Source organism: Cyprinodon tularosa, unplaced genomic scaffold (genome assembly GCF_016077235.1).
Source record: "Cyprinodon tularosa strain WSP-4 unplaced genomic scaffold, ASM1607723v1 ctg135, whole genome shotgun sequence".
In the NCBI taxonomy this organism is placed as follows: Eukaryota; Metazoa; Chordata; class Actinopteri; order Cyprinodontiformes; family Cyprinodontidae; genus Cyprinodon; species Cyprinodon tularosa.
In genome coordinates this window covers 1,332,855-1,360,365 of record NW_024038168.1, presented here as the reverse complement: position 1 = coordinate 1,360,365, position 27,511 = coordinate 1,332,855, and the positions used below count along the sequence as shown (strand labels likewise).

Below are 27,511 nucleotides of genomic sequence, written 5' to 3'. Positions count from 1 at the left end.
AACCGTGTGGAAGAAACTACATCTGCTTTATGCACCCTATTCCTTTTGATAATAAGCTTTATTGTTGGTTGCTTTTTTCCTCCTACAGAGAGCTGAACAGGAACCGTATCCTTCAGATCGAGGGCCTAACCTTCCAGGGTCTGTCCAGCTTGGAGGTGCTGAAGTTGCAAAGAAACAGCATCAGTAAACTGACTGATGGAGCCTTCTGGAATCTGTCCAAGATGAAAGTCCTGTACGTAAAAAAATATCGGATTAGAAATGTCGCTGAAACCTGTGTAAAAAAACACCAAAGGGGGGTTTTTACTCAGCACTGTTGAAGACTGTTCAAAAAGATGCCAGTTACTCTAAAGCTACGTTCACACAGCAGCCTGAGGTCCGTTTTGTTTTATTTGCCAATATGCAACCTGTATCTGATCTCTTCAAGGCAGTCTGAATAAGAGGTCTAAACTTTTCAAACACGATCTTTGTCCGTCTGTTTAGCCAGATCACAATCATCCAACCTGTATGTCATTAATTCTCGACAAAAGTCAGCGTTCTACGTCCTGCTGAACGGAAGATGGAAGAAGAACAACTGTGTCGGACGATAATAAGGAAAGCAGTCTTTCTTTTTTATCTGTCTAAAAGGATCTTCTTTGTTAATGTGCTGGCTCCGGCTGGAAAAGAAAACAAAGATCGCAAGATGTGCTGAAACAATTAATTAATCATGATTCATTGATTATTTGAATAACTGTCAACTGATTTAGTAATCGATTTATCGTTAACTGTAGATTAGACCACAAAACATAACATTTGTTGAAAGAGCAACACACTTAGATCAGTTATTATACCAAAGTTGTAAAGAATTGTACAAAAATTTTTGCTATGAAGATGAAAAACCTTCAAACACTCTATCTAAAACTTGAGTGGCTTAGCTTTAGCTTCACCTCGTTTACATTCTCAAGGAACCGTTTTCCATCCTATTACTAATTTATTATTAGAAAAAAATCAATGACAGATTATTTGATTAGCAAAATGGCGCTAGCTCCAACTCTACCATCCTTGTTAATTTCCGTGGACACAGAGCACGCTCCCTACTGGTTACCGCGTTGCGTTCTTCATGCAGGACATTTCAGTTGTGGATACAGTTCAAACAGGAGATCACATACAAGTTGCATATATATGGAAATCTTAACGACTTCAAAGAATTGAGCATTAAGGCCTGCAGTGTATCCTCTGTATACAAATTGCATGAAGATAAACTACAGTTTAATTCCCTTATTTCTTTGCTTCACAGACATTAAATTAAGGAAACTTAAAACATTTTTGAAATTATTCAAAGCGAAGTGGTCTTTGCCACAAACGACATAGATGTGGGGGTGTTGGCTCAGATAGAATATGTAGCAGAAAGTTATATCATTCCTGCTGGAGAGCAAATGCTTTCTGCTTTTGTATTTTTCCTTAAAGGAAGTGTTTTCTCTTGCAGCCACCTGGAGTACAACAACCTGACTGAGGTGAACAGCGGCTCCTTGTATGGCCTCAGCTCCCTCACACAGCTCTTCCTCAGCAATAACTCCATAGCCCGCATCAACCCTGATGGCTGGAAGTTCTGCCAGAGGTTGAGGGAACTGTGAGTACCTCCCTGACGTAGAGCTTCAGTGTTTAGATGGTGATTGTTCACCCTTAGGTGCTTTAGTGGGTTTCAGTAACCCAACTCTCTCTGTCAGCCTTCGTTGTGGGTTAAATGACATTTTGCTTTAACACTCTATCCGCTACGCCATTCTCAGGATAAGCCTGTTTATCCCATAATTAGAGCTGGGCTCAACGGTGCACAAGCCCTTCGACAAGAGTTTTTGTCCCGGTCTGTGAAGCCTGAGGTTTTGGCAAACGGCCGTGTAATCCTCCACTGTTTGTGTTGTGGTAATTACACCAGAGGATCACCTCCTCATCCTTTGTCTACTGAGTTATTATCTGCAAGTCTCTCCCCTGTGTTGTTGACATGAGTGTCGTAATGCTGCTTTAAAGCCATCGCTAACCGTGAGGTAGCCCTGGTTATCTGTGGCGCCTCTGCTTGTTTACGTGCTGCAGTCTGAGGGGATTAAGTGGTGGACGGCATACATTCGCGTTTGCTCTGTGTATCTCAGCGCTGCTTCCTGTGTGCACATCTTATGAATGGCAGATTGCTTCCCGAACACAGCGGTCCCCGTTCGCATGGATTTATTATCCATAGAGCTATGATGACCGCAGCGGACGGTGAGGCGGTTGGCCCGTCTTTATGAGGAGCTTGTTATTGCATTCCCACTGCGCCTGGCTGAGCTGGTCATCGGGGGGGAATCTCTGCACACATGACTGGTCAAGCAGACCTGAAGCCTGGTTGCAGAGATCGACACAGAAGAGGCCAATAACATACTGTGTTTGAGCATTGGAAAGTTCCTGCTTCAGGATTTATGATCATTAAGAAGCTAAAGGCTAATATGTTAAAAGAGGAGATCAGGGGACCATTTTTACTAGAATAAAGTCTATAAAAGTCAGATTTTTATTGGTTTTCAGATCTTTTTATTTCGCCCTTTATTTCAATGTGGTTCTGGGTCCTCTAATATTTAAACTTTTTTATTCAAAATTAAATGCAGTAAAGACTAAAGACTGGCCGTTTTCTTATCTAAGGTTGAATTAGATCTACAGCTATTTTTTATTTATTAATATATTTTTTAAATTACCACAATGTAATCTGATTTGCAAGCCCCCATACCTGGTTCACATTGCGAAAGTTCACAATCAATGGCTGATTGTGGGGAAAAAGGTAGATGTTACAGGTTCGGTCCTGCTGGGTGGTGTACTGCCACACAGAAAGAGCAACACGTGAACAGAGGTCAGGGGTAAATATTAACATTGATTCAGCCATTTTTTGTCTGTATTAGTAGAACTGGGCTGATTTTTAGGGGCGATGTTCGTTTCCATCCAGTTACTGTTTTTATCTCAGGTGAGGGAGGAGGGTGGTTTGGTCATTTGACAGTTATGGTAATGTAGCAAAGGATTGTGGGTGGTTATATGAAGCAGACCAGCATTGTCAGCAACGTGGTCGGGTTTCATGGTGCCAGAAAGAAAAATTGGCAATCGGCCATGACGGCTATATAATTATTGAGTATTGATATCTGGGAACCCTGAACAGAATTCGCTGAGGAAAAATTCAAATGTCAGGAAATCTCACTAAACATCCCCAGACATGAGTTCAGGGTAAATAGATGATGAACAGGCAATGGTGGTTTTTACATGCGAAAATGATAAACACAGTGGAGCAGCTCTACTCTCAAAATATGAGACAAGTCAATTATCCTCTTTCTGATTGGCTAAACATCATGCTGAGGGACACTACATGTTGGACGATAACAGCCAAGACAATCCAACAGAGCAGATCCCTCCTAATATACGCAGCAGGACTATGTCTTAAGATCATCTTTAGAGCATCACGGTAATCGGTGCGTCTCACAAAGGGAAGATCCATTATTCGGTTTCTTAAAATCAGAAACAGTACCTGTGTTAAACTTTTTTTCCACCCAAGTTTTTTTATGCTTCCATCTATTATATAATCAGAAGGTAAGACCTGAGAGAAGCCAGGAAAAAACTTGTCTGTGTGTCTTTTTCTTAAAAAAAGGCTGAAAGCAGCTGGATTTCTGTGAATCTTTAATCAGGGTAAACTAATGACACATTCAGCTGGTTTATAATATCCTTACCAGAACTGTTTCTCCACGGCTAAATGAATGGATCTCAGCTCTGCTTTGTCATCTGCTGGATCTGTTAAAACTTAGATTAGGAAAAAAAAGACCTCATAAGTCTGTTTCTCTATGCCCCATCCCCTCTTCCTCTGTCCAGGAATCTGTCCTACAACAACCTGACCCGTCTGGACGAGGGGAGTCTGGCTGTGCTGGGGGAGCTGCACTCGCTGCGGCTGGGCCACAACGCCATCAGCCACATTGACGAGGGAGCCTTCAGGGGCCTGAAGGCCCTACGAGTCCTGTAAGTCCACCACCCTGAGACTTTATGACCAATCCCCTCTCATTGACATTAGGCCCCTGCTAGAGATAAGGTCAGAGGTTCCACTGAAAGCTGAGCTGGTAAATATTGGTGTTGCCTGAGTGAGATTTGATATTTATGCTCAAGTAGTTCCTTAACGTGCCTTTCCAGAGCCTGCCATTAGCATTCATGTATAGTCCTGTTGCTTCTAGAACCTGAGGATAAATAAAACTTTTCTGTTGCTTCCAGCTTTTCCATTAACAGCCTAAATAAAATAAAGGGATAGGAAAAAAAAAACAGTTGTTGGATAAATCCCTTAAAGCCTTTTGGGTCTTGGGAAGAAGAAGGAAAAAACCTGACAGTTGAGCCAGATCTTCATAAAGCACATCTCAGAACAGGCTGATGAGCCAAGGCACACACATCCGACACACTTGGGGGGCTTGTTTACTGGCCACAGAGGAAAGAGACTAGCACTTTGGATGAGTTTTCATTTCTACTGCTTTATCTCCTCATCCCCCTTTTTTCCTTTTATTTTTACCTTCTGCTTTTGCTGTCATCCCTGCATGTCGCCTTATAACCAACACCTCTAATGCCTCGTTAAAGTATTCAAACCCCTTAGATTTTTTTCATCTTATAGCCACAAACTCCAATATGTACATTTCTGTTTTTTTTTTAATAGAGTAATTTTCTTGTCTAAACCTTTGTCCCGGTGTCTGTTGAGGCAGGTCTAATCTAATCAGGGCAGGGGAGAGCAGGCATAGGCAGGACCCTCAAAAAGAGCTGGGGGAGCTTTAATTGGGGATGTGCTGCTGGTTGTGCTGGCATGGGGCTGGAGCCTACATCAGGGTGTGAAGCTCCAAACAAACCAGCCTGCCCTCTAATCCGAAGGCTCATCTCCCCCACCCGCCTCCGCTTTTGCATCTCCCTCAGCTCCATGGCTGCTCATCCATCCACCCCTGGCTTTGCTTTAACGAGGCAGTGGCGATTCAAATCCAGCCAGCCAGAAAGTGTAGGAAATTGGCAGGCCCATTGGAGCCCCATAGCAAAGACAGCAGCCAGCAGAGACTGAAAAGGAGCGGAGGGGTTACAAAAGATGCTTGGAAGGTGCAGGGAGGAGGAGGTGCAGCTGACCATCAACCTGAAAGGGTTTCCTTACGTTTGGAGGAAGGTCTTTTGTTGATTCAGAGGAGTTCACAGAACCGGAGGGTTTTTTCTTTTTGATCTACATGCAGAAGGGTTAGCAGTGGCGTCAGCACAGCTATGACTTCAGCTTGCATTCACAAACTCCCAATACGCTTTTTATACCCATTGGTTCTCTTCTCTATCTGCCTGACCATGGCAAAGCTTTGGCCTTGGATGTTCCCTACCCGTTGACCCCTCCAGCTCCAACCAGGCATTATGCTCTCGCCCAGCCCCATGCATCATGCATTTGTTTCCCTGCACAGGGGGGCTCGCGTCCCTACACTCACTCGCATGGCTCACTCCTCCACCCCTCTTGAAGGAAAGAATGCGCTCGGTTGGCACAGCAGAGCAGCAGAGGGGCTTTTTCAGGCCAGGTGCAGATGGGGGAGGGTTGGAGCGTGGGCAAACTGGCAGCCCATGATTTCAGGGCCAGCTCTGCCAGGGCTGGGAAAGTTTGGTCCTTCTTATCCTCTTCTCTTCTCTGCAGGGAGCTGGACCATAACGACATCTCTGGCACAATAGAGGACACCAACGGGGCCTTCGCTGGATTGGACAAGCTCAATAAGCTGTGAGTGTCTTCCATTCGTTCATTTGTTATTCCCCCTCCTCAGACACCCTCACAATCTAACAGCCGGTTATGGCCTGGTTCTTAGAAAACAGTTTCCGATTAGATCAAACGTTTCCAGCCGGGTCCTTATCTACTTTTCACTGGCAGCCAAGGTTTTAAGGAGGCCATTAGAGACATTGGCTATAGAACCATAGGAAGGTTTGGCTTCTTTCTCAGTGAATCAGGGATGGAGGGACGTCCAGGTGATTGTAAAGCAATGCTGTTACCTCTTTAGATTCAGCACTCTGGTTGACGGCTGCAGGACGTTAATCCTCCACATTTTCTTCCTCTTCATCCTTTAGTCTCCATCTGATAATTAGCTCCTTGTTCGGGTAAAGCTGGAACAGAATAATCACAAGATGTTGTTGGCCTCAGTGCCTCGCCCCATGTAGCTCTGATCCTCAGGAGCCTTTCAGCTTTTAGGTGTGAATCTTTTTAATGATTGGCTTTATGGCGAGACGGAGGAAGAAGATAGTTCAACAAACATTAAGTACATGTAACCTGGTGTTTCCAACCTTTGCTTAAAGGTCAGCTTTATTTCTTCCCCTAAATCTCTATTATCTTAGAATCAATCAAGCCAAGCGGCACTTGTGTCTGTGAAGTTAGCGATTTGTGAAATTGGAGCTAGAGGGGAAGTTTTAGTGGCTATGAGCGGCAATCATCAACCTGCAGGATGAAAAGACGACGTCCAGCCAAGATGGTTCCCAGTGTGAGAGAGGCCGAGAGAAAGAGCCCAAGAAAGTAGGAGAGAAAAGGCTTTTCTTTGAGCTGGTGGGGGGTTCTCTCCCCAAAAGGCTTATTTCTATTTCTGCTTCATGCCTCAGCTCCTTTCAACCCCCCCAATTCCCACTGTCTGTTGTTGGAAGCTGAGAGAGGGTGAAATTGAGGGCCGTATTCAGTCATCAAACATCAAACGCCTCTCCTGCCCCACCCTCTGACCCTACCCCCTTTTATTTAGTTTTTTTTTTGTCATGACGGAAGCAGTCCCCTGCATCCCAAAGCTTTCAAGGCGAGCCATGGGAAAAAGAAAATGTAGAAGGAGGAGGACTTCAAGTGTCCAGCAAAGTCTGATCCTGTCACGTTCAAACCAATAACTTCAGTTTATTTGATAAGAATTTGATCAGACAGATGGACATAGAGCGGAGAATAACCCCAGAAGAAGGGGAATACTATGTTGGTCTTTTAAGCTGGTGTTCAGTGGAGATGTTGGCTGATGATGGGTTTATAAAGCTGTTAGCTGGTCACTGTTGTGATTGGCTGCTTTTAGTGTGTGTGAATGAGCTTGAACTCCTGTCCCTGGTGAAGCTGATCTCCATTTAACCTCGGAAAAAAAACAGCGCTACACTCAAACACACACATCAGCACCTGGTTTTTGCTATTTTACTCTAATAAAGATAAAAGTAGTCCTTTAGCCCTATTTCTTTACACTCACCCTTCCTCCTTGATAATCTCAACCCAGTTCAGATTTCCAATACCCCAATCCCTTTTTCCTCTTATCAGATTCAGCCTTGCTAATTGTGCTCCCCCCCTTCTTCTTTCTCTCCCTCCATCAATTGGCTCCCTGCATGTTTTTTGACGGCAGGACTCTGTTTGGAAACAAGATCAAATCTGTGGCCAAGAAAGCCTTCGCCGGCCTTGAGACCCTGGAACACCTGTGAGTATCCCACAGCAGAGCGATGGGGAGGGAGACAGCTGGGTGTAAAGACTGGGGTGGGTCTGAGGTTGCCCTTAAAGTAATGGCAGAAAGGCGGTTGCTGCAATTTAATAGGATCTTTGTAAAAGGAGAAGACGAAGCATCCAGCTGCCTCTCTCTCTCTCTCAGAACTCCCCTCCTGCTTTATTAAGCACATGGTGAGCTGTGGTGTAGAAATGTAGTCGCTTTAAGATTTTTTTTCACTCCTTTTGCTTATTTAAGGTGATTAAAAAAAGGTTGATATGAAAAACCTTGATATCCCCCCCCCAGCTTGGTGTAACAGCTGATGTGCTGATTTCTTACATGCCAACAGGAACTTGGGAGAGAACGCGATCCGTTCCATCCAGCCCGATGCTTTCAGCCAGATCAGGATCCTGAAAAGCCTGTGAGTAGCATCTTTGATTTACACATCATTGACAGTGTCCCACCAACATACTAGAACCACATGTGAAACACCATCTGGGAGTCATGGATGGCTAAGACCTGGAAGAAGAATGACAGTTTTCCAACATTTTGTCTCCAAATTGGGTTTTGTTTTGTATTTTTGCCTATCTAAAGTCAGTACCATCAACCCACCATACTAAGGATGGATTTTGGTTTGAGTATCACACTAAAAGAGGTTTAAAAAAGGAGACTAAATCCATAATAAAAGTGTAAATATAAGTCAATTTTTCTTTAATTAGTATGATTCCCTTGATTTGAGCAGGTAAGACAATTTACCAATGGAATTAAAACGATTAAAATACTGAACAGATCATCTTTATTACTTGCTCAAATAATACATATGCTCGGCTAAGTGTTGTTCTATGATATTAACTCCTAATAATGCGGTTAAGGTTTCTGGATGCAACAAGAATCAACAGAGTATGGGAAATGCTTTCTTAGCAAAAATGCCAACAGCAGCACCTGCTCAAATGCAAAGGGTTTAGCCTGAATAAAAAAAAAAATTGTCCTTACAGTTTAGAAATGCAGATTTAATCCAGTGCGTTCTTTCTTTGCGTCTAGCCTCATTCAGAGCAACAGTTTCCTCTGTGACTGCCAGCTCCAGTGGTTGCCCCTTTGGCTGCAGTTTCATGGTCTGCAGACAGGTGTAAATGCCACATGTGCCCACCCAGTGAGCCTGCAGGGCACTAGCATATTTGAAGCTCCGCAAAATGGCTTTGTGTGTGGTAAGTCGGGTCTACACTTCTGCTTTTTTTTAAATTCCACATGCTGCCTTATGTTTCTTAACCTGTGTTGGCGTTAATCTCTTATCCAGATGACCTCCCCAAGCCTCAGATCACAGTCCAGCCGGAGAACACGATGACTGTACTGGGCAGCGATGTGCGTCTCACCTGCAAGGCGGTGAGCAGCAGCTCCTCACCAGTGACTTTCGCCTGGCGCAAAGACCAGGAGCTGCTTTCCCACGCGGAGATAGAGAACTTTGCACACCTGCACACCCGCCATCAGGGCGCCACTCCCGACACGTCGGGGATGGGCGGAGGCGTGATGGAGTACACCACCATCCTGCATCTACGGCACGCCACCTTTGCCCATGAGGGCCGTTACCAGTGCATCATCACCAACCACTTTGGCTCCACCTACTCCAACAAGGCTCAAGTTGTTGTCAACGGTATGTCATTAGCAAAATGCTCTGGAAATTTAGCCGTTAGCAGGAAATGGTGAATTTACAGCCTAATTCTAGATGCCACTGATCCTTTTCCATCGGTTCAGGCATCTAACTGGGTGTCAACAGCTCCCTCTGCTGTGTATTTAGTGTTAAAGCTAGTGGGTGAGAGCAACAATTTCAGGAGGTAACAGGAAGGCTAATTGGACTACTTTGGATTTTAAGCTATCTGCTATGGAATTACAGATCTAGAGACTTCAGCTGATAAAATTACTAACAACCTCCAGAAAATATAAGCAGGAAACCTGCTTATTTGCAGGTTGCAGAAACATTTTCTGTCATTAGAGATTTGCCACAAGTTAATTATTGGGTCAAATATCTTGTGAATAAAACATTTTCCTGTGAAATTTGCCACTGGGCCATTAGCTAGAACAGTTTTTTGTTGTGAATACAATGAAAACCTGAAAAAAGTGGCCAGCAGCCCCAGTTTTCCAGCCTAATGTTCTCCATCTCCACAGTCCTGCCGTCCTTCCTGAAGACCCCCAGGGACAGCGCCATCCGCACGGGGAACACCGCCAGGTTGGAGTGCGCCGCAGAGGGCCACCCGGCACCCCAGATTGCCTGGCAGAAAGACGGCGGCACGGACTTCCCCGCCGCCCGGGAGCGCCGCATGCACGTGATGCCCGACGACGACGTGTTCTTCATCATGGGTGTGAAGCCCGAGGACATGGGCGTCTACAGCTGCACAGCCAAAAACACGGCGGGCACCGTCTCGGCCAACGCCACCCTCACCGTGCTGGGTAAGAGCCCAGAACCTCCGACCGCGGTCCACACCGACCACGTTCCCACAGCTGCATGTGGAAAAAGCCGGGCGCTCAGCTGGGAATTGGTCAGAATGAGGAGCTTTATATTTTTCTTTTCTCAGCAGCTGCGGCCGTGCTGCAGGTCATGGGCCAGAGGTCGTAGATAGGGGTCAGAGTGGAGTGGCGGGCTCACAGAGGGGTGTTTGTTAGGCATTCCCACCCCTTTCTCTCCTCTCAGAGGGGGGGTCGGTAATGGCTACCTCGCTGCAGGCCTCACTGCTCCAAGTTTATTGGCTGTTTTACACACCAAACTGAAACAAAACAGCTTCTCTGCTCTAACAAACAAAGTTCATCTTTGTCCTTTGTATTCAGGAAGCTCCTTTAAGCACCCCCACCAAATAAAATAAAAATGTCTACATCTACACCTAACACAGGTAGAGTTAGGTTGGTGACGTGTTTGATGCGCAGTTTGAGCTTTTCAAATCCTGCAGCGCAAAAAAAAATGGGAGCTGCTCTGCCCAATCGGTGATGTTTGGGTTTGAGGGGGATGGTGGCTGCAGTGGAGGGGCCCCTGTCTGGAAAAAGAGAGGTGGGTTTGGGCGGTGGGAGGAACAGTGAAGTAGGAGGAGGGGGTTTGGAAGGAAAAAAGAAAAGAGCTGTGGTGGAGAAAGTATAGATAGAGAAGAAAAATGGGGAGGCTGAAGTGGGTTAAGTGAGATCTCTTAATCTGTGTATGTCCCACTGTGAGGGGAAGTGTTGAGTCTGAGAGGCCAACCCTCACACACACACACTGATTGATTCAATGCAGTCCATTCTCCAGAATCTCAAGTCGCTCTAACAAACACTGGCAACACTGTTCCCAAGAGGATTCACTGGCAGAACAAATCTTGTTAGTTTGTTGTGATAAAAAGTAACTTGATGCCACAGTTTATCAGCATTTCAATGTAAGAACGTCATTGTTTAATGAGATGAACCTTCTATGATTCACTGGGAGCCTCTGATTCATACTGGAAGTCTATGGAGCCGCAGCAGAACCTTTAGAGGGTTAATATGTAGGACCATCACATGATCGCTGGTAATGAGGTCAAGAATGTCATGGAAAGGTTGCAGCACCAGAAGAATTTAATGGAAATACAAACATTTCAATACATTTTAAAAAAAGTTTTTTTTTTAACAGTTTTCTGGCCAAATTTAGATTTATTTAAGACATTGAACTAGGGCTGCAACTAATGATTATTTTGCAAATCGATCAGTCTCTACATTATTTTTCGATTAATTGATCAATAAATGGATCGCAAAAGGTTCCTTAAAGTTCTAGATGGAGCATATTGACAGACGAAAAAGCTTTTTATCATAAATGCCAAATGTTTAGAGGCATGTTTTAGCGTCTCAATACTCCAGTTAACGATTAATTGATTCCTAGATTAGTTGATGATTATTTAAATAATCGATTAATCCGATTGTTTGAACCCTACATTAAACAAAACCCATGAAATAACACTGAAACCTGAACGAATACTTTGAGCTCGAACTGTGGCTGATTTCTGACCTTTGTGGAAACAATAGTAACAATCGGTAACCTTAGTTTAAGGGATCAGAGCTGATCAATTGGTGTAGCTTCAATAGGTTCTGTAGCTATTAGCTAGCTTACTGTAAAATAGTGGCGTTCTTTTGTGGATCAGGTTACTGACAGACACCCATATTTTAGTTTGGTGTGTGAGATCATCGCCCTGCTGGAAGCAAAGTTTCAATCCTCCAGCTGCTGAATGCAGGACAAGTTATTGGTGATGCTGACAATGGAGACATCATCCATAGTCTTCATCATCAGGGTTCTTACAGTTTGTCTTTTTTTTTTTTCATGTGGGCACACTTTATTTTGTTTTTCTTTTTTTTAACCTTTTAAAAGTTAGAGAAAAAGTGCCTTAAATTTAAATTATATTCCTTATTTCCTCCTGAAACTTAAAAGCTTAAAGCATTAAAGCCTCTAAATTCAGTGACATTGATTATTGCGCCCACCACCTGTGTAGTGAAAATGTTCTCCTCGTTGACAGAAACGCCCCACCTGGCTCAGGACATGAAGAACCCCAGCGTGGCGGCTGGCGACACGGTGGCGCTGCAGTGCAAAGCCCTTGGTAGCCCGCCGCCGCGTATTACCTGGCTGCATGACGACCGGCCGCTGCCCACCTCCGACCGGCACTTCTTCACCCCCGGCAACCAGCTGCTGGTCATCAACTCCGCCTTGACGAATGACTCCGGCCGCTACACCTGTGTAATGTCCAACAGGCTGGGCACAGCACGCGCCCACAGCCAGCTGGTGGTGACCGAGCGCGGCTCGTGCTTGAGCACCATTGGCATCATTGTCATCGCCGTGGTTACAAGCATTGTGGTGACATCCTTGGTGTGGGTCTGCATCATTTATCAGACGAGGAAGAAGAGCGAGGAGTGCAGCGTGACCAACACGGGTATGTCTAGAACCACCAAGATGTTCTAGGAAGGTTCTGCTTTGATGTCTCACACTCTTTTCACCTCTTGCAGACGAGACGATTGTCCCTCCAGATGTCCCCAGCTACCTGTCCTCTCAGGGCACTCTGTCCGAGCGACAGGACGTGTGTATCCGTGTGGAAGCTGGAAGCGGACCTCAGCCCAACGGGCACGTTTTAGACACCTCAGGTACCAGTCCTCGTTCCTTCTCCAGTAATTAGTTCTGCCTGCAGCTTTTAATGTATGTGAAAACCTTCGTCAATTATAAATAACCTCTGCTTACGCTCTCATAGCAGTGGCGATTATCTACCGCCTGCAAATGATTAACCTCCCTCCTCCGCTGCAGGGTTTGACGGAGCTGTGGTGTGTGCGAACTGCATGGAGACCGGCAACAGCTACTCCACCGACACAGACTACCTGGCCCACGGATTCGACCTCGCTCACGCCGGCGAGTACCAACAGGAGCCGCTAGCCCCGCCGCCGTACTCTCAGTGTAACCAGGCAAACGACGGGTCCCTCTGCAACGGCACACCCTGCAGTATGCGAAAGGACCCGCAAGGATCTGCCTTTCCCAAAAATCACAACACGATAGAGCGAAGTCAGGATGACAGAACAGGTTGGTGGAAAAAAGTGCAAACAGTAACTCAGAAATTTCACAGGAACACCAATCTGATCAATCAAGTTATCAACCTCACAGAATAATAAAGAAATATATTTATATTATATTACTTAGAGTTCTTGTTATTAACCTTTCCCTTGCTTTGTGTCCTTTACCCTCCAGCAAGCAGAAGGGGAGCGACGCCGGCAGGCTGCCCGTCGCAGGATGACTCCTTCCATGAGCCGGTAAAGCTGGCCGGCGGGACAAACTACGGACGCTTGGACACTGACTGTGAGCCTGAGCTCAGGCAGACTCTGCTGCCAAACGGACACGCCCTCAGAGCCTCTCAGAGTGGGAGCGTCCCTCTAAGGAGATCGAGCGACTAGCGGGACACTGAATCAAGCTTTGAATTCTTTCTTTGCACTGGGAAATAAACTGCTACCTCACATGGAGGGGGACGATCCAGAGCCTCCCGCGTCCTGACCGACACCCGGGGGGGACAAATATACGTTCGTCGTCGAAAGGGAGAGTCGGGGGTTCAAAGAGGAAGCTTGTGTGGGTGGCGCCCCACCTGAGCGTATCAGTTGTATATAGTTTAAAACCTTCCTCTGGGAGGAGACCAGTTTAAAGAAAGAACTTTAGTACCCAAAAAAAAAAGGAAATAAATGTGACTTGCATTTGAAGCATGCAAATATAGGGAATCTTGTACAGTGTAATTATGTGCAGTAGGAAAAAAAGAGAAATATAAGAGGGACTTTTGACTGTACATAAGAGTTTTCTTTAATATTATATAAGTTTTACAAAAGAGTGTTGGAATATCCGTGCATGGCAAAGAAAGAAGTGATATTTTTATTGTTCTTAGGGAGAAAAACGCCTTTTTCAGCTTTCACCAACATCCAGCTGCAGTGCCTTATTGCATGATCAAAGAAAACTCAACCTGTGATTCTTATTTTGTTTTTTGTGAAAGATACAGGTACACATTTTTTTTTTATAGCAAAACACTTGGTTGCACTTGATCTTTTTCTTTCTTTAGACAAATGCTGCCAGCTATGGCCTTACAGAAACGTAATTCACCTGCATTGTCGCAGAATGAAGAAGGAGACTTGATGTGAAATATTTTTGGTATGTTTGTGGGCGGTCAGCTCAAGCACTTTTTATACTCTTCATTAACAGATTGCGCATTAACATCCTCTGCTAACAGGAGTCCCTCCACCTGGGTGAGACTGCAGGTTAAAGTAAGGGGGTGACGTCACCAAGTTTGAGATAAAATATGATTTATTTTCCAAATAGATTCAAACAGCCACCAAGGTGTCCTCCTTTCAGTTTCCTTCGTCAGTAACCACTTCCACACCGAAGTGCGTGGATATGTAAGCTTTAGGGAGAACAAAGTTAGTTACTGCTGTAATCCTCCTCAAACATCCACTGGTGTTCATTTTGAAGCAGATAAAGGCCAGTAGTCCCGCCGGGCTCCGTCCCTGCAGCTCTGTCTGGAACGGTCGGGAAGCTTGTGCTCCAACCAAACCAGGATCAATGCAGTCATGCAGGTCCCCGGATACATGGGGTCACATTCAGTCAAAGTGGTTAGTTTCAGTACCAGAGGTAAGGTGGAGGACATCCTCCTCCAGTTACGCCTTTCAGAGTTGTCCTTACCTGTGAGACCACTGGTGTAGCGCCTTAAAGGGACAGGAGGGAAACGAGGTGCGGCTCGTGTTGGGAGACTAATTTATTGAAGCAAAGCGTCTGTACCGATGTTAAAAGCTGAAACAGTGAAGTGTCTAACATGGCATTGAAGTGTCTAATAAAAAATCACATTTTGCTACGATCATCAGTGTTGTGCCTGTTTCTGTTGCCACATTGCGATGTGCATCTTCAAAGATTGTAGCTTCTGCTCCAGGATCCAGGTTCCCATTAAGCTGGAGCTCAAAAGACGGCAGCAGATTGTCCTGCTGGAATTATCTGGTTCTGACTGGAGGCCGACTCCAGGGTCAGGATGTGGATTCCAGACGGATGTTTGACTTCAGGTGACTGACGTGCTCCTGGCTGCGGCCTCCACCAATCACACACCTGCCACTATAATTCAGTGACACACAGCGTGACTTAGAGTCCCACCTGTGAGACCATTCGTCTTCGCTTTCCCGTTAGCTTTCTCTACACTGAATCCTAAAGGAGAGAGCAAACAATCTCTCACTACAGCTCCATATATAACTAATTCCACTGCCTGATTCAGAGAAGTCATTTGGTTTTGTCAAACTGTAGGGTGCACAAAGCAAACGCTTCAATCCTCTGATCAGATCTCAGCCTGAAAAACTGCCTTTGTTTGGTTTAGTTTATGACTATACATCTTGCCTTCATCTTCACAACCGCCACTCTAAGGGAAGTGAGTTTGAAAACAGACGCTCTGCTGTAATAAACGATCAAACCTCAAATTAAAGGTGCGTTCAAGATGTGGATCTCAGCAGCCAAATTAAATCAAAGCCATATGCCTTCACATAATCCACAAATAGGAAAATATTCTGGAATTTCTTTGTGACCAAGTGGAACCTAGACGCATCTCTCTCTGCAGGAAAATGAGGACTCTAGATTAGATGGAGCATTGACAGCATTGTGGAATGTTGTTCTTCTTAACCATTTCTTTTGTTTTCAGGACTTTTTTAGATAAAGTTTGATTCCTCTCAAACCTGTTAAATCAAGCGCCTGTTTGACAGCAGAAAGTGATTTCAAAGAATATGTGGGGTGGGTCGATGAGAAGCTGCCCCCTACAGGAAGCAACAACTTTGCTGGGGCTGCACATGCAATATAAAGAAAGCCCCACTTTTGCTGTGTTCAAATTCAGTTGCTTCGTTCTCAGTAGGCCGGGTTTGTCGACCTATTATGTCATACCGCAGCGCAGAGGCCTGTTCGGATTGGAAACTTCATTATGCAGCCGACATATGCAACCTTCTTTTTGCTCATTTTGAAGGACAGGTGCAATGCATGCTACGTAGTCTTGGGTATCCCATGATTCATTGCAAGTCCAAGCAAGCTGGCTCCTACATGCTCAGAGGAAGAACGTAAATGATCCCAAACAGTGGTGAATATTGTAAGTGCAGTTTAATATAATTATATGATAATGAAAAAAGTTATTGAGTCAGATATGTGGCAGGTAATGTTTGGTTTATTGAAAGGTTTTATCTGTCTCTGTGCAAATGGGTTTGGCTGACATTTAAGCTCAGATTCCAATAGCTCTACATTGTGGGGACTATAAATCTGATATCTGAGACGACGGTACTGCTGCTAAACTCTTGAAAATGTAATTAGCCCCCAGAACAGTAGTAAGATGTTCAGCATCCATATTTTGCTTGGTCTTAAAGTTAAAGGAATAGTACCCCCAAAACATGATTAGCCTTGATTTGCTACTCACCCCCATGCTGAACAACACTCTGGAGTACTTTTTTGATATCTCAAATGCATCTGGAGATCTGGGAGGCTTCTTGCTGTCTGCTGACATTCAAATAATGGAGGTCTATGGTGCCCGAGGCAGAAAGGTCCATAAAAGTCCACAAAAAACGTGTCAATATTCCTCCATACTGCTCGTCCAATGTATTCCAAGTGTCCTGAGTGGGTAGCATCCAGAATTTACTCGAAACGAAGTCATTTAGAATGTTTTTAGAGCATAAACAGTAGTGTATAGGATTTCCTAAAAGCGCACGCCTGCGAGTTCACGAGCCTACGGAAACCGCGGCAGACCAAACCAGATGAAAGTGCGCATTCAGCTCGGCAAAGAACTCATGCTCTTCCTCAACACTGAAGTCCTCAGACATTTTTCTTTCGTTGTTTCTTTCTTTGCACAGGTAAACAGCACATTTCTTCTTCTACGCTTGCATTATTGGCAGAGCAGACGCTGAATGCGCACTTTCATCTGGTTTGGTCTGCCGCGGTTTACTATTCCTTTAAAGAGAAGTGCGGTGATAAGGGGATGTCAGGAAACCATGGCACCCAGACAGAGAAAAGACTTTAAAAAAGCACAACATGCAGAAGGACCTGTAAAGAAACAAAAGGACTGGAATATCTATCTTTAAATGGCTTTGGGACTCCAAAATTCTGCAACAGCTTCTTCCCCACTGCCATCAGTAAACTGAACTGTTGGGGGGAAAAAAATAAATAAAAAAACTCTAAATCATGCCACAAATCAAGACTCTGCACCACACTGATAACACGTAACCAAAAAATGTTTTTCTACTGCATTTTTGCACCATATATATATATTTGTCTTTCCACTGCTCTGAGCTTCCATATCAATGCGTTTTGCACCATGTTTTTCTCCCACGCCGTTTACACTCGACCACTGCTGCAAGTGGTGGAATGTAAGTGGAAATGTTCATTTCACTACTAAGCTGCTGCTTATTTACAGTCTGAAAGCTGAACAAAACAAAATTTATTTTTGCTTACACTCCATGTATAGAAAATGGCAATAAAAGTTGTCTAAGGCTACCAAAGGAATCATTTCAACCGGGAAGCAGAAATAAGCCAAAAGACTTGAACTTTATTGACATGCTATGCCATCACCTTAAACCCGTCCAGTCTGCCTGGGTTAAACTAGTTCTGCCTGTCTCATCGGTTACACCTCTCTGTCAGCTGTGAGATGTTTGACAGGTTCCAGTTTCCCCTAAAGGATCGCCACTAGATCAAGCACTCTGCCGGGAGGGGTGTGTGTTGGATCGTTGGCTTCTCTGGTGGGAACCATGGTGGTTTTAAGTATATAGGTTTCTGCTGCAGTAAAGCATCCCCACACCATGACATTTCCACCTCCATGTTTGGAACTAGTTGTTTTTTTTTTTTATAACAGCTTTCATCCTGCTGTCAGCCAGACATACAGATGGTGGGAGGTACTTTGAATGTCCTCCACTTATTGACCTTTTCCCAACAGAAGGAAGGTTGATTTTTAGGTGTTATCAGTGTGGTCCTCTGTTTTATTTTCCTATATTTTAATCATGTAGAGCACTTTGCATTGTCTTTGTACTAAATTGAAACCCACTAGGCCCCTTTAAGCAGACTCAGTGAGGAGAAAAGAAAGGAAACAATTATCCAATGATGCCCACCAGATGTAATGTGTGAAAGACATTTAAAATGGAAATAAATGGACTGTCCCGATTCACCTCACACCAGAGGTAGTAGATTTATTTTTGTACATATTTTAGAAAATGATACCACATGCTGATGCTCACACCCATCGCTAAACAGAATGACTTGCCACTTACCTACAGAAAAACAGCACAATAAAGCCATGTGAGTAACCTCCAGATAAACCTACAGCCCTGGTAATAAAACAAAGTGCTCTATTGTTGGCGGCATCTCAGGAGGAAAAAACTCCGGCTCCTGTGGGCGGATGAGGTCAGCTCTGCTCTGGGTGGAATCTAACAATGGTGACATATTGCTGCGCCTCCCTTGTGGGTCTAATGCACAGGTGGCTGAGCTTAACGCAGATAAGAAAATATGAATAAAGCATTAAAAAAGAGATTAAACTGGAGTCTGGATGATGACAGGAAATTAGTGAAGTCACTTAAAGAATAAAAGAGTCTTTAATTCTTAAATCCATTCACTAAACATTAAAGCAGAATTCTGCTTTATTTCCCCCAATCAGAAATACTGCTGCAGTTCATCCTGCTTTATCCACTGCCTGCTGATGTGCAGGAATGCAGCATTCTGGGTAATGTAGTCAGCCTGAACTCCTCAGGGCACCAAGCTTGTAGTGTCCTCAGGGCAAAAGAGCACACACACACCAGGGTCCCCCTGTAGGTGTCCTCAGGTGGTTCCTCCGGGGAGGCGTTTCCTGCACCTCCTCAGCAGACCAGGCTTCCTGTAGCTCTGCTATAGCAAAGTGTGGCGGACTTTTTCATAGGCTCCCAGGAAGATGAAACCCCCCACGCTGATGAAGGCTATCCTTGGGATGCTGCCTGCAAACAGCCTGCAGGAAGAAAACAAATCAGATCACAAGATCTTAGCTGCTGGACTGTAAAGTATTTTTTTATAAAACAAAACAAAAACAAAAAAAGTGAACTTTTTTCAAACCAAGCAATGCTCCAATTACTATTCTGCTGCTACACTTGCAACAACTTTTACTTGTTTAATTTGTTTGACTGATCAAATAATTTTTTGTTGATCAGAATCAACATAATTTTATCCAATTTATGTTTTTTAGAAGCAGAACAACGTCACAAGTTGTGCATGACAGCAGAGGCCATAAAACAGCCTTTTTAAAACGATGACAAAAGGTTTGGAGCCTATAAATAAAATTTCATCTTAAAAAAAAAAACGAAAAAAAGATTAGCAAGAAGTAGAAAGCTGTGCATTTACTGACTAAAGAAGACAGGTCCTTTTTTTTTTCTTTTTTTTCTTTTTTTTTTACTTTCCTAACAGCCAATCAATGTTGGCTTAAAATCAACAGATTCCAACAGCATCATTTAACTAGTAGTAGTTTTTATATAAAAAAGTCAGCTTATAATGGGATTAAAGTGGAACATTTAACTATTAATCTCAGATAACGCTTGGCAAAAAGATAGAGCCAAAATGTTTTTCAAAATGTTTTCTGATATAAATAAAAACCTCCATTACAGTTTTACTGTTTTATGTTCGGCTTCATATCTGACAGGATGGGTATAATTTACAGCTTCCTCTTGTTCAGGTGGTGGGAAACAGACTTAAAGCTTTAGGGTTTTAGTTCGCTCTGAGATGCGGGGCCAGTGAGATACTGTTGACGTTATGAAGGTCAGAGGATGTTACGGATCATAAGCGAACACCCATCTCCCCAGAACTAAGCCTCCCACTCCTCCTGATACAGACAGCTGTTTTTGGGATTAGGCTACAGGCCCCCACCTTTGTTCCTCATTGGATCTCCCATCTCCCCTTTTTTTTCTCCTCTCACTTTCTGTGTCTGACTGATGGCCAGATGACATCCACACATGTCGCTCTGCTGTCCATCCATCTATACAACCCCTCCACGCCTGGCTCAGTTGTTGGGGATTTCTCCTCCGTTTCTTGTTTTTGCAGCGTCATCCACCTCTTCCACACACGCTCGCGTTCTCTCTCCTGTTAAACTGCCTTTTTGTTCTCCTCTCCTCGCCGTCTTTCCCTTGTCGAGCATTTGCCTACCGTCACCCTCCGTCTGCCAAGACGCCCCCGCGCTCACATGGTCTGGCCCGGTCTCCGTCCAGATGTTACGGATGACAGGCTGCTTGTTGCATGTATGCAGCTCACAGGCACAAGAGGGAAAAAAAAGGAGAAAAAACGCAGAAATACTATTGACGCACTTAAAACCGTCTGTCTGTATTTATCATCTGCGGGGGAGTGATAGTCCTTATGTTTCTGTCTGCTTTCATTTACCAACTCCCCCCCTGAAATCTCTGCAATAACAGCCTTTGGGTTTCATCAACTCTTAAAAATCGCAAAGGCAGAAATATTAAATTATTCAGTTGAATAAGATGAGATTTGAACTCTGCATGCAGATTTTTTAAAAGGTGAGGCCTGCATAACATAATGTAAGGTAGAACATTTTAGAATATAATCAGCTGTTATTTATTTGAGCATCAAATGCATTTTACTGGGATATTTCCTGAAAGCACCTGGGGGAGGGGGAGTTGGGTTAAGGCATCACCTCAGCTTTACCGGCCATGTTGAAGAACATCCTCACAGCATGCAATACCCTTAATTTGCTTAGACTGGAGCCTACTGGACCTCATACAGATAGACAGCCATATTTATCCTAATTTAAGCCAAACTGAACTTTAGGCATGAGTAATATTTCACAGATATGCTCCAAACACTTTCTTTTTTGTTTGATCTAAACACATCGCCGTCTCCCACATAACTACTGTTTTCTTCAGGCTTTGTGGAAATCAAACAGACCTCATTTATAGATCTAATACTTGTCAACAGTTTCTCCCACCTGAGCTCTGGATCTCTGCAGATTCTCAGAGATTTACAGGCTCTATATAAACTCCTACTGCTTTGTGATTTTGCTGAAACACGCCTAAACATTAAACTGCCCTTTCCTCCGACGTCATTAAGCTGTTTCCATTTCTATCCCCAAAAAAGAAAAAAACAAAACTTCAATCTTAACCCTTTATAGAGCAGGTTACTGTTTTTGATCACTTGCATACCCCTTCAGTAAGGTCTAGAAGCACAAGATCTATATCCAGCCATTCAGCAAAGATGCTGCTACATGACTGTACATGTTATTTTGGCATTTGACCAATCAGATGAGCCCTTGAATGATAGATTACCTACTGGAAATTAAGTTAACAAGTCATGAAAGAAAGGTAAAAAGCTAACTGAAAGTTAAAAAGTTAATAAGCTTAGTTAATTATATTTAGGTTTATAAACTAATAAAATGTAAGTTCCAGTATCAGCATTATTGCCTCTAAGGTTATGTTGTACAGAAAAAAGTGTTTCTTTTACCCCGTGAGTGTTTTTAACGAATTTCTTTAAGAAGCGAGTTTTGTTATTTTTCTTAACATATTCAGGCTAGTTTGCATTTCTTGTTATTACATTGACATTCATTTTTGCCATCAAAATATCCAGATTTTTTGAATATTACAAAGGTAATAACCCTTATAAAGGGTTAAGCACTGATATTACATTTTATTGTTCTCAGATGGTTCCTTTTATGCGATTGGCCTTCCCTGCACATTTTTGCCCATCTCAATTCATCAAGAAAATTGACCATTAAGAAGAATCAAGCTGCAATATTTTTCTTTTGAAATAACAAACATGTTTCTTCAAGTCATCATGGTGCCATTAGCTTAAAAGACTCCCTCTCAACAGTGTGTGGGTAGTCTTCTGAAAACGCTTTCATTTTTTTTTTTTTGCATTCCCTTTTTTAAACTAACTGGGTTTCAAGTATCCCTCTCCAAGCCTCCACCTACTGTCCAAATATTACATCGTCTGGGTCCAAAAAGACCAAGATGCAGGCAGTCCAAGGGGAGCCTGGAAACCATCTCTGGTGGCATTGAGGATTTCTTTAAACTCGTCATCAACAATAAGCTACAATCAGATAAACGTGTCAAAAACTTTCTAAAGTTTGTAGGATGTTTGCAGCTCTTCTACTGGGAGTTCAGCCATGATGTGGGGGTGGAGGTGTGGATGCTGAACACTAATTATGAAACAATACATTTACATAGTGAGTCATAGGAAAAAGTTGTCAGAAATTTCCACTTAGTCTACTGGATCACTTGAAGACCCTGCAGTGCATGGAGCGAACCACTTTAAAGCCAAAGCTGTTGTTTTGTCTCATCTCTCCACCCGCGATACATTTCCTGTCTGGGCTCAGGCCCACCTGCGGACTGTGATATGTCAGAGCTCAAATATTCCCCTCTGTTCCCTGGAGTATTTCTCCTCCCAGACGACGCAGCCCGGCCGGCCACAGAGGCATCCCCGTGTTGCTGGCCAATGGCCTCTCCTGAGGACTCAGTCTAAATATAGCTTAGAGGCGTGTGTGGGAGAATAGCTGTGAGTTCAGAGCAAATAGCTTCAGTCTACATGCATCTGAAAATAACCTTTGTTTCTGTTTTTAATAACCTGTATTTGGTTTCGTAAAAATAGGTTTAATATATTAATAATATTAACATACTGCCACCACCGTGCATTAGAATGGGGATACCATCTTTAGGTGGGAATAATGCAAGTTTGTAAAGATATCCTTAAGCTCAAAAGAGTATCTTCAGAAAAATCTGACAAGAATTTTAAATCTGCATTATTTTGGAGTATATATTTTTACGTGACTCCAAAAGTAGCAAAAAAAAGAAAAACTTAGACTAAGTTTCTGAGTCTGAGAAAAAAATTCTGCCTTTTTTATTCTTAAATTTGTCTTTTTTTTTGTAAACTGTAACATCTTCAGCTTTGGGCTCTCTGTAAATGATCTTAACAGAGAGCAGGATTTTGGCAGACTTGCCAGAAACTTCCAATGCAGTAGGGCTGCAACTAACCATTATTTTGTTAATCGATTCATCTGTTTATTATTTTGATTAAAGGATTAATAATCGGATAGCAAAATGTTCCTTAAAGAATTTTTTTAGAGCATTAAACCAGGTGAAACTACAACTTTTCCACTTGTGGAGTTCTGTGTAGAACACACCCACAAACAAAACCATATTTTTTAAAAATCTTAAATCCAAAATGTTTGTATATTTGTTAATAATTTTGGTATAATTACTGCTCTAAGTGTGTTGCTCTGTTAGCTAAAGAAGTCTCTATACTCCATTTAACAATTAATCAATTATTAAATTAGTTGATGATTATTTCAATAATTGATTAACCTGATTGTTTCAGCCCTACAATGCAGGCAACTTTTAGCTTTATTAACATCTTAATGTCATAAGTACAAGAAATAAATGACAAACAAAGATGTTGGGAAGTTTAAAGCTGAACGAAAGCTGTTATCTTAACGTCAGACACAAGAAACGAAAGCAGGATAAAGAATCATCGATCAAAGTCTCTCGTCGGCAAGGAAATAACTTAGAGGGAACTAAATAAAGGAAAAAACATTGTCTACCACCTTTTCCATTCACTTGATCTTCCATAAATATCACTTGATATGGCATCTAGCTTAGCTTTCCTGCCCTGCTTCAGGTAGGTTAGGCTAAAAGGCTCCATACTGCATTTCACTGCAGTAGTTCAAACAGAGATTAGTAACAGCAGCTATTCAGAAGCAGAACAATTAAGCTGTGAAATATTTCTTTACGGTTTTAAAAACCAAACACCATCAGCTGCCTGCGCTGAGTGCATGGCTCAGCAGGAGGTTCAGATGAGACGCAACCTTTCAACTAGAAACACTGGTTTAATAAAGTCATTGCATCTGTAAGATATTGTGTTTGGTTCTCAGCGCAGACAGGAAGGAAGGTCAGGCTCCCTACATACGAGTAATAACTTCAGCTCGTTCGGTACGACTTTATAATTACGGGTAGTTTTTGCAGGAAATATCAGCAGAAGTGCAGACACAGATTTTACTTCAGCTGCTCTGAGATGCTTCAGCCACTAAGCCGAGTAAAAACCTAAAAACCGTAATCTGTAAAGTTAAAGGCCCAATAAAAGTTAAATTAGGGCTCACCACCAGTGATGGGACTAACGGCGTTGAAACTAACGGCGTTACTAACGCCGTTACCTTGTTTTAGTAACGAGTAATCTAACTAATTACTTTGACTGTAACTATAACGCAGTTACCATTGCAGACACCCCGTTACTGCGCGTTACTCAGGTCGCACAATGAACCTTTTTTCATGATAGGACTCGTGCGCAGCTGCGTAACTCTGCAAATAGACTGAATGGTTAGTGCAACGTTAGTGCAGATTTGTGCAGAAAAAAATATTGTTTGTGCTACTTTTGTTTAAGAGATATTAAAGATTATTTTTTAGGTCATCAAGAGGTGCGCGCCTTGTCATGAGAGAGGGGAGGATGAGATTCCGTCTGTCAGTTGAATGGGTGGGTGTTTCTGCTGGTGGGTGTTAACGTACAGCACACAGAGAGATGGAGAGTGAGGAGGAATCCAGCAGCAAAACAGCGTTTTCCACATGGAAATACCGGTGTTGCGTTGAGCTGCATTTCCCCATCACATACGGTTTCCTCTGCATCTCCGCACAGCGCAGGCAGCAAGAGTCACCGCGCAAGCGACAGGAAACGCGCATGCTCGCTAAAGGCGCGCAACAGTCGCCCTGTGCTCGCGCCACAGGAGAACTATGGAGAGCGTGAACGATCAAATGAACCTGACAACAGCCAGAAATGATAGCCTATATGGAGAAAGGGAGAAATCTGGATGGATGGATGGATGGATGGATGGATGGATGGATGGATGGATGGATGGATGGATGGATGGATGGATGGATGGATGGATGGATGGATGGATGGATGGATGGATGGATGGATGGATAGATGGATAGATGGATGGATGGATACTCTGCCTTTTCAACCTACTGTATTTTTTATTTTAAACATTATTTGATGGCCTTTGTGGCAGGGATGGAGATCCATATTTTATGTCACACACAGAGTATACATCTAGATAGATAGATGGATAGATAGATAGATAGATAGATAGATAGATAGATAGATGTTGCAGTATCTATAACAACCCAAACACACAGGATTTCAGAATTAGACATCCCCAGTTATTAATTTCATATACTCACCGGATCTGAATGTCCTGTTATAAAACTTCACATCGCGTTCCCCCTGATGTCATTTACGTTGAGTTGCAATAAATGCTAAACTCTCTGTAGATTCTTGTCTTTGTCTACCTCTCTATTCAGCTGGCTTTGGAAACACACGGCGAGAAGGTGGAGGCTGGGTGGTGAGGGTTACGGGGGCGAGAAACGCAAAAGTAACTCAATAGTTACTTTTACTTGTAATTAGTTACTTTTATTGTGGAGTAACTCAGTTAGTAACTCAGTTACTTTTTTGGAGAAGTAACTAGTAACTATAACTAATTACTTTTTCAAAGTAATGTGCCCAACACTGCTCACCACATGCTGCAGGAGGCTCTGTGGTGCAGTGAGCAGACGATGTTTGCATATATCCCACTTTGTTTTGCATAAGCGGTAAATAAAAAAAAACGCTTGAGGACATTAGTCTCTAGTCCTGACATGACTCCTGGTGCAGTTTGGTTATTTTGCAGGTTACTGTTGGGGTTTAAGGAGATAGGCTGCAGCACTTTCTACTTAGCTGGGGTCTCTGGTGTTTAGCACACACATGGAAGCACTTTAGAGCTTCACTTCACTGCAATTGGGCCTATTACCATAATTACAGCTTTAAAGTCCCACCAATTTGTATAAGGCATGCACCGGTGCAAGAAGAAGGCCTTTGGCCTTGCAGAACAACAGCATCTACCCTTTTACTACACAACACATTCCCCTGTGTGTCTACACACCATCTGAAACATCCTCCCTTCTTCAAAGTATTTACCTTCTCTGAATAAATGAGAAACCAGGAGGATAAAAAGAGGTTTGCTGTGTGGCAGAGTTTATGTTTTGGTGCATTTTCTCCAGGTTCTCTGTTGCTTCAGAGGAATGGTTCAGCCAAGGTGATGGTTGAATGGGACAAAAGAGGAGACGAGCTCAAAGCATCTCCAAGTGGAGCAGAGCAGCTATGCTTTTCTATCCCTACCTCCGACTAGCTTCTCGGTTTCTGCCTGAGCAAAGCTGCAGAGCATGATGCTGCCATCGCCGCCATGTTTTACTGCAGGGAGACAGGATGGTGTACACAGTCAGCTTTCCGACACAAATAGCCTCTTCCAGTCAAAATACCCAGTCCTCTACATCAGCGGTCCCCAACCACCGGGCCGCGGACCGGTACCGGTCCGTCGGTCATTTGGTTCCGGGCCGCACAGAAAAAATATATATATAATTTATCGACGATCAGAGTCTGAGTGATGTCTTATTTTGCAAAATACCAACACCAAAACACCAAAACACCAACATCAGTCGGTGCATCTGTGCCTCTTGACACAGGTTAATTCAGTTCAAGACTCATCCTATCTGTAACATCCTATCTTTGTGAAGCGGGATTTTCTGCGGTTACAGCGACCAAAACAAAGCTACGGAGCAGACTGGACATCAGGAGCACACTTCGTGTGTCATTGTCTCCGATTACGCCTAGATGGGACCGGTTTGTTTCGGAGAAACAAGCTCAGGGCTCCCACTAATTCAACACAATGGTGAGTTTTATTTTTATGCTGTTTGTATTTGATCTTATGCCAGTCGTATCATTTTATTTGATCGTATTTACCCCCCACACTTTAAAGGCCGGTTCGTGAAAATATGATCTGACATATAATCGGTCCGTGGCGGAAAAAAGGTTGGGGACCGCTGCACTAAATGTTCTATACCTCGCCCCCTACTGGGTTTGTGGTAAACTGCAAATTTGACACTGCAGTTTTCTTTCAACCACAGCTTTCTTCCTAACCGTCCCTGCAGCCTGAATTCTCCGTTAACAAACACACAAGAACCCAGCTTGTACCACGCCTGTTTCAACAGACCAAGATGGACCCAAAACAGGGCAGCCAATCAGGTTGCAGTATCATGGTTCAAAGAGGGACATATAACTGTGACAAAAGCAAGATTAAAATTAAAATTAAGGTGAACTGAATTCGAACTGAAATACGTCTCATAAAGATTACGTTTATTATTTAATACTTAAAAAAAATCAATTGTAAAAGCCAGGAATGTGCCTCTTCACACTCTTAGTATTTATTAAGATGATAAAATCTTATAAATAAAAGGTTTGCTGGTGAAAATGGAGGGGTCTAGGGTGATCACCAGGGCTATTTCGATCTTGTGGAGCGTAGGGAGGGATCTGCCGTCCCCAAAGTAGAGAGTGACATGAGGAAAAGAAAAACTGCCTGCATCAGGGTCCTGTGCATCTTAAAGAAGCAGATTTATTTCTCCCACTAATGGGCTCTATGTACAGCTCCACTACTTCCTGGACTTCAGCAGAGTCCTTTGTTTACTTATTTCATTTCTGGACAAGCTAATTAAACCAGGTGTGTTTGGTTGGTTACTGAGGTACTTTTCTTTCTAGCTCTCTTCTGACT

The 27,511-nt window shown here is 43.3% G+C and overlaps 2 protein-coding genes across 2 annotated transcripts in view; one reads left to right on the top strand and one right to left on the bottom strand.

Moving 5' to 3' along the window:
* Nucleotides 1–14,782, top strand: part of lrig1 (leucine-rich repeats and immunoglobulin-like domains 1) — a 35,716-nt gene extending 20,934 nt beyond the window's left edge. Inside the window, exons 6-18 of the mRNA XM_038277890.1 lie at nucleotides 89–232; nucleotides 1,463–1,606; nucleotides 3,847–3,990; nucleotides 5,657–5,737; nucleotides 7,359–7,430; nucleotides 7,783–7,854; nucleotides 8,475–8,638; nucleotides 8,728–9,081; nucleotides 9,594–9,875; nucleotides 11,930–12,340; nucleotides 12,414–12,548; nucleotides 12,706–12,975; nucleotides 13,141–14,782. Of these exons, the coding sequence (XP_038133818.1) occupies nucleotides 89–232; nucleotides 1,463–1,606; nucleotides 3,847–3,990; nucleotides 5,657–5,737; nucleotides 7,359–7,430; nucleotides 7,783–7,854; nucleotides 8,475–8,638; nucleotides 8,728–9,081; nucleotides 9,594–9,875; nucleotides 11,930–12,340; nucleotides 12,414–12,548; nucleotides 12,706–12,975; nucleotides 13,141–13,343 (2,476 nt within the window). The 3' untranslated portion in view covers nucleotides 13,344–14,782. The remainder of the gene's footprint in view (nucleotides 1–88; nucleotides 233–1,462; nucleotides 1,607–3,846; nucleotides 3,991–5,656; nucleotides 5,738–7,358; nucleotides 7,431–7,782; nucleotides 7,855–8,474; nucleotides 8,639–8,727; nucleotides 9,082–9,593; nucleotides 9,876–11,929; nucleotides 12,341–12,413; nucleotides 12,549–12,705; nucleotides 12,976–13,140) is intronic.
* A 3,301-nt stretch (nucleotides 14,783–18,083) lies between these two features.
* slc25a26 (solute carrier family 25 member 26) overlaps nucleotides 18,084–27,511 on the bottom strand; it is a 97,817-nt gene continuing 88,389 nt past the window's right edge. Inside the window, exon 10 of the mRNA XM_038277889.1 lies at nucleotides 18,084–18,901. Within this exon, the coding sequence (XP_038133817.1) occupies nucleotides 18,805–18,901 (97 nt within the window). The 3' untranslated portion in view covers nucleotides 18,084–18,804. The remainder of the gene's footprint in view (nucleotides 18,902–27,511) is intronic.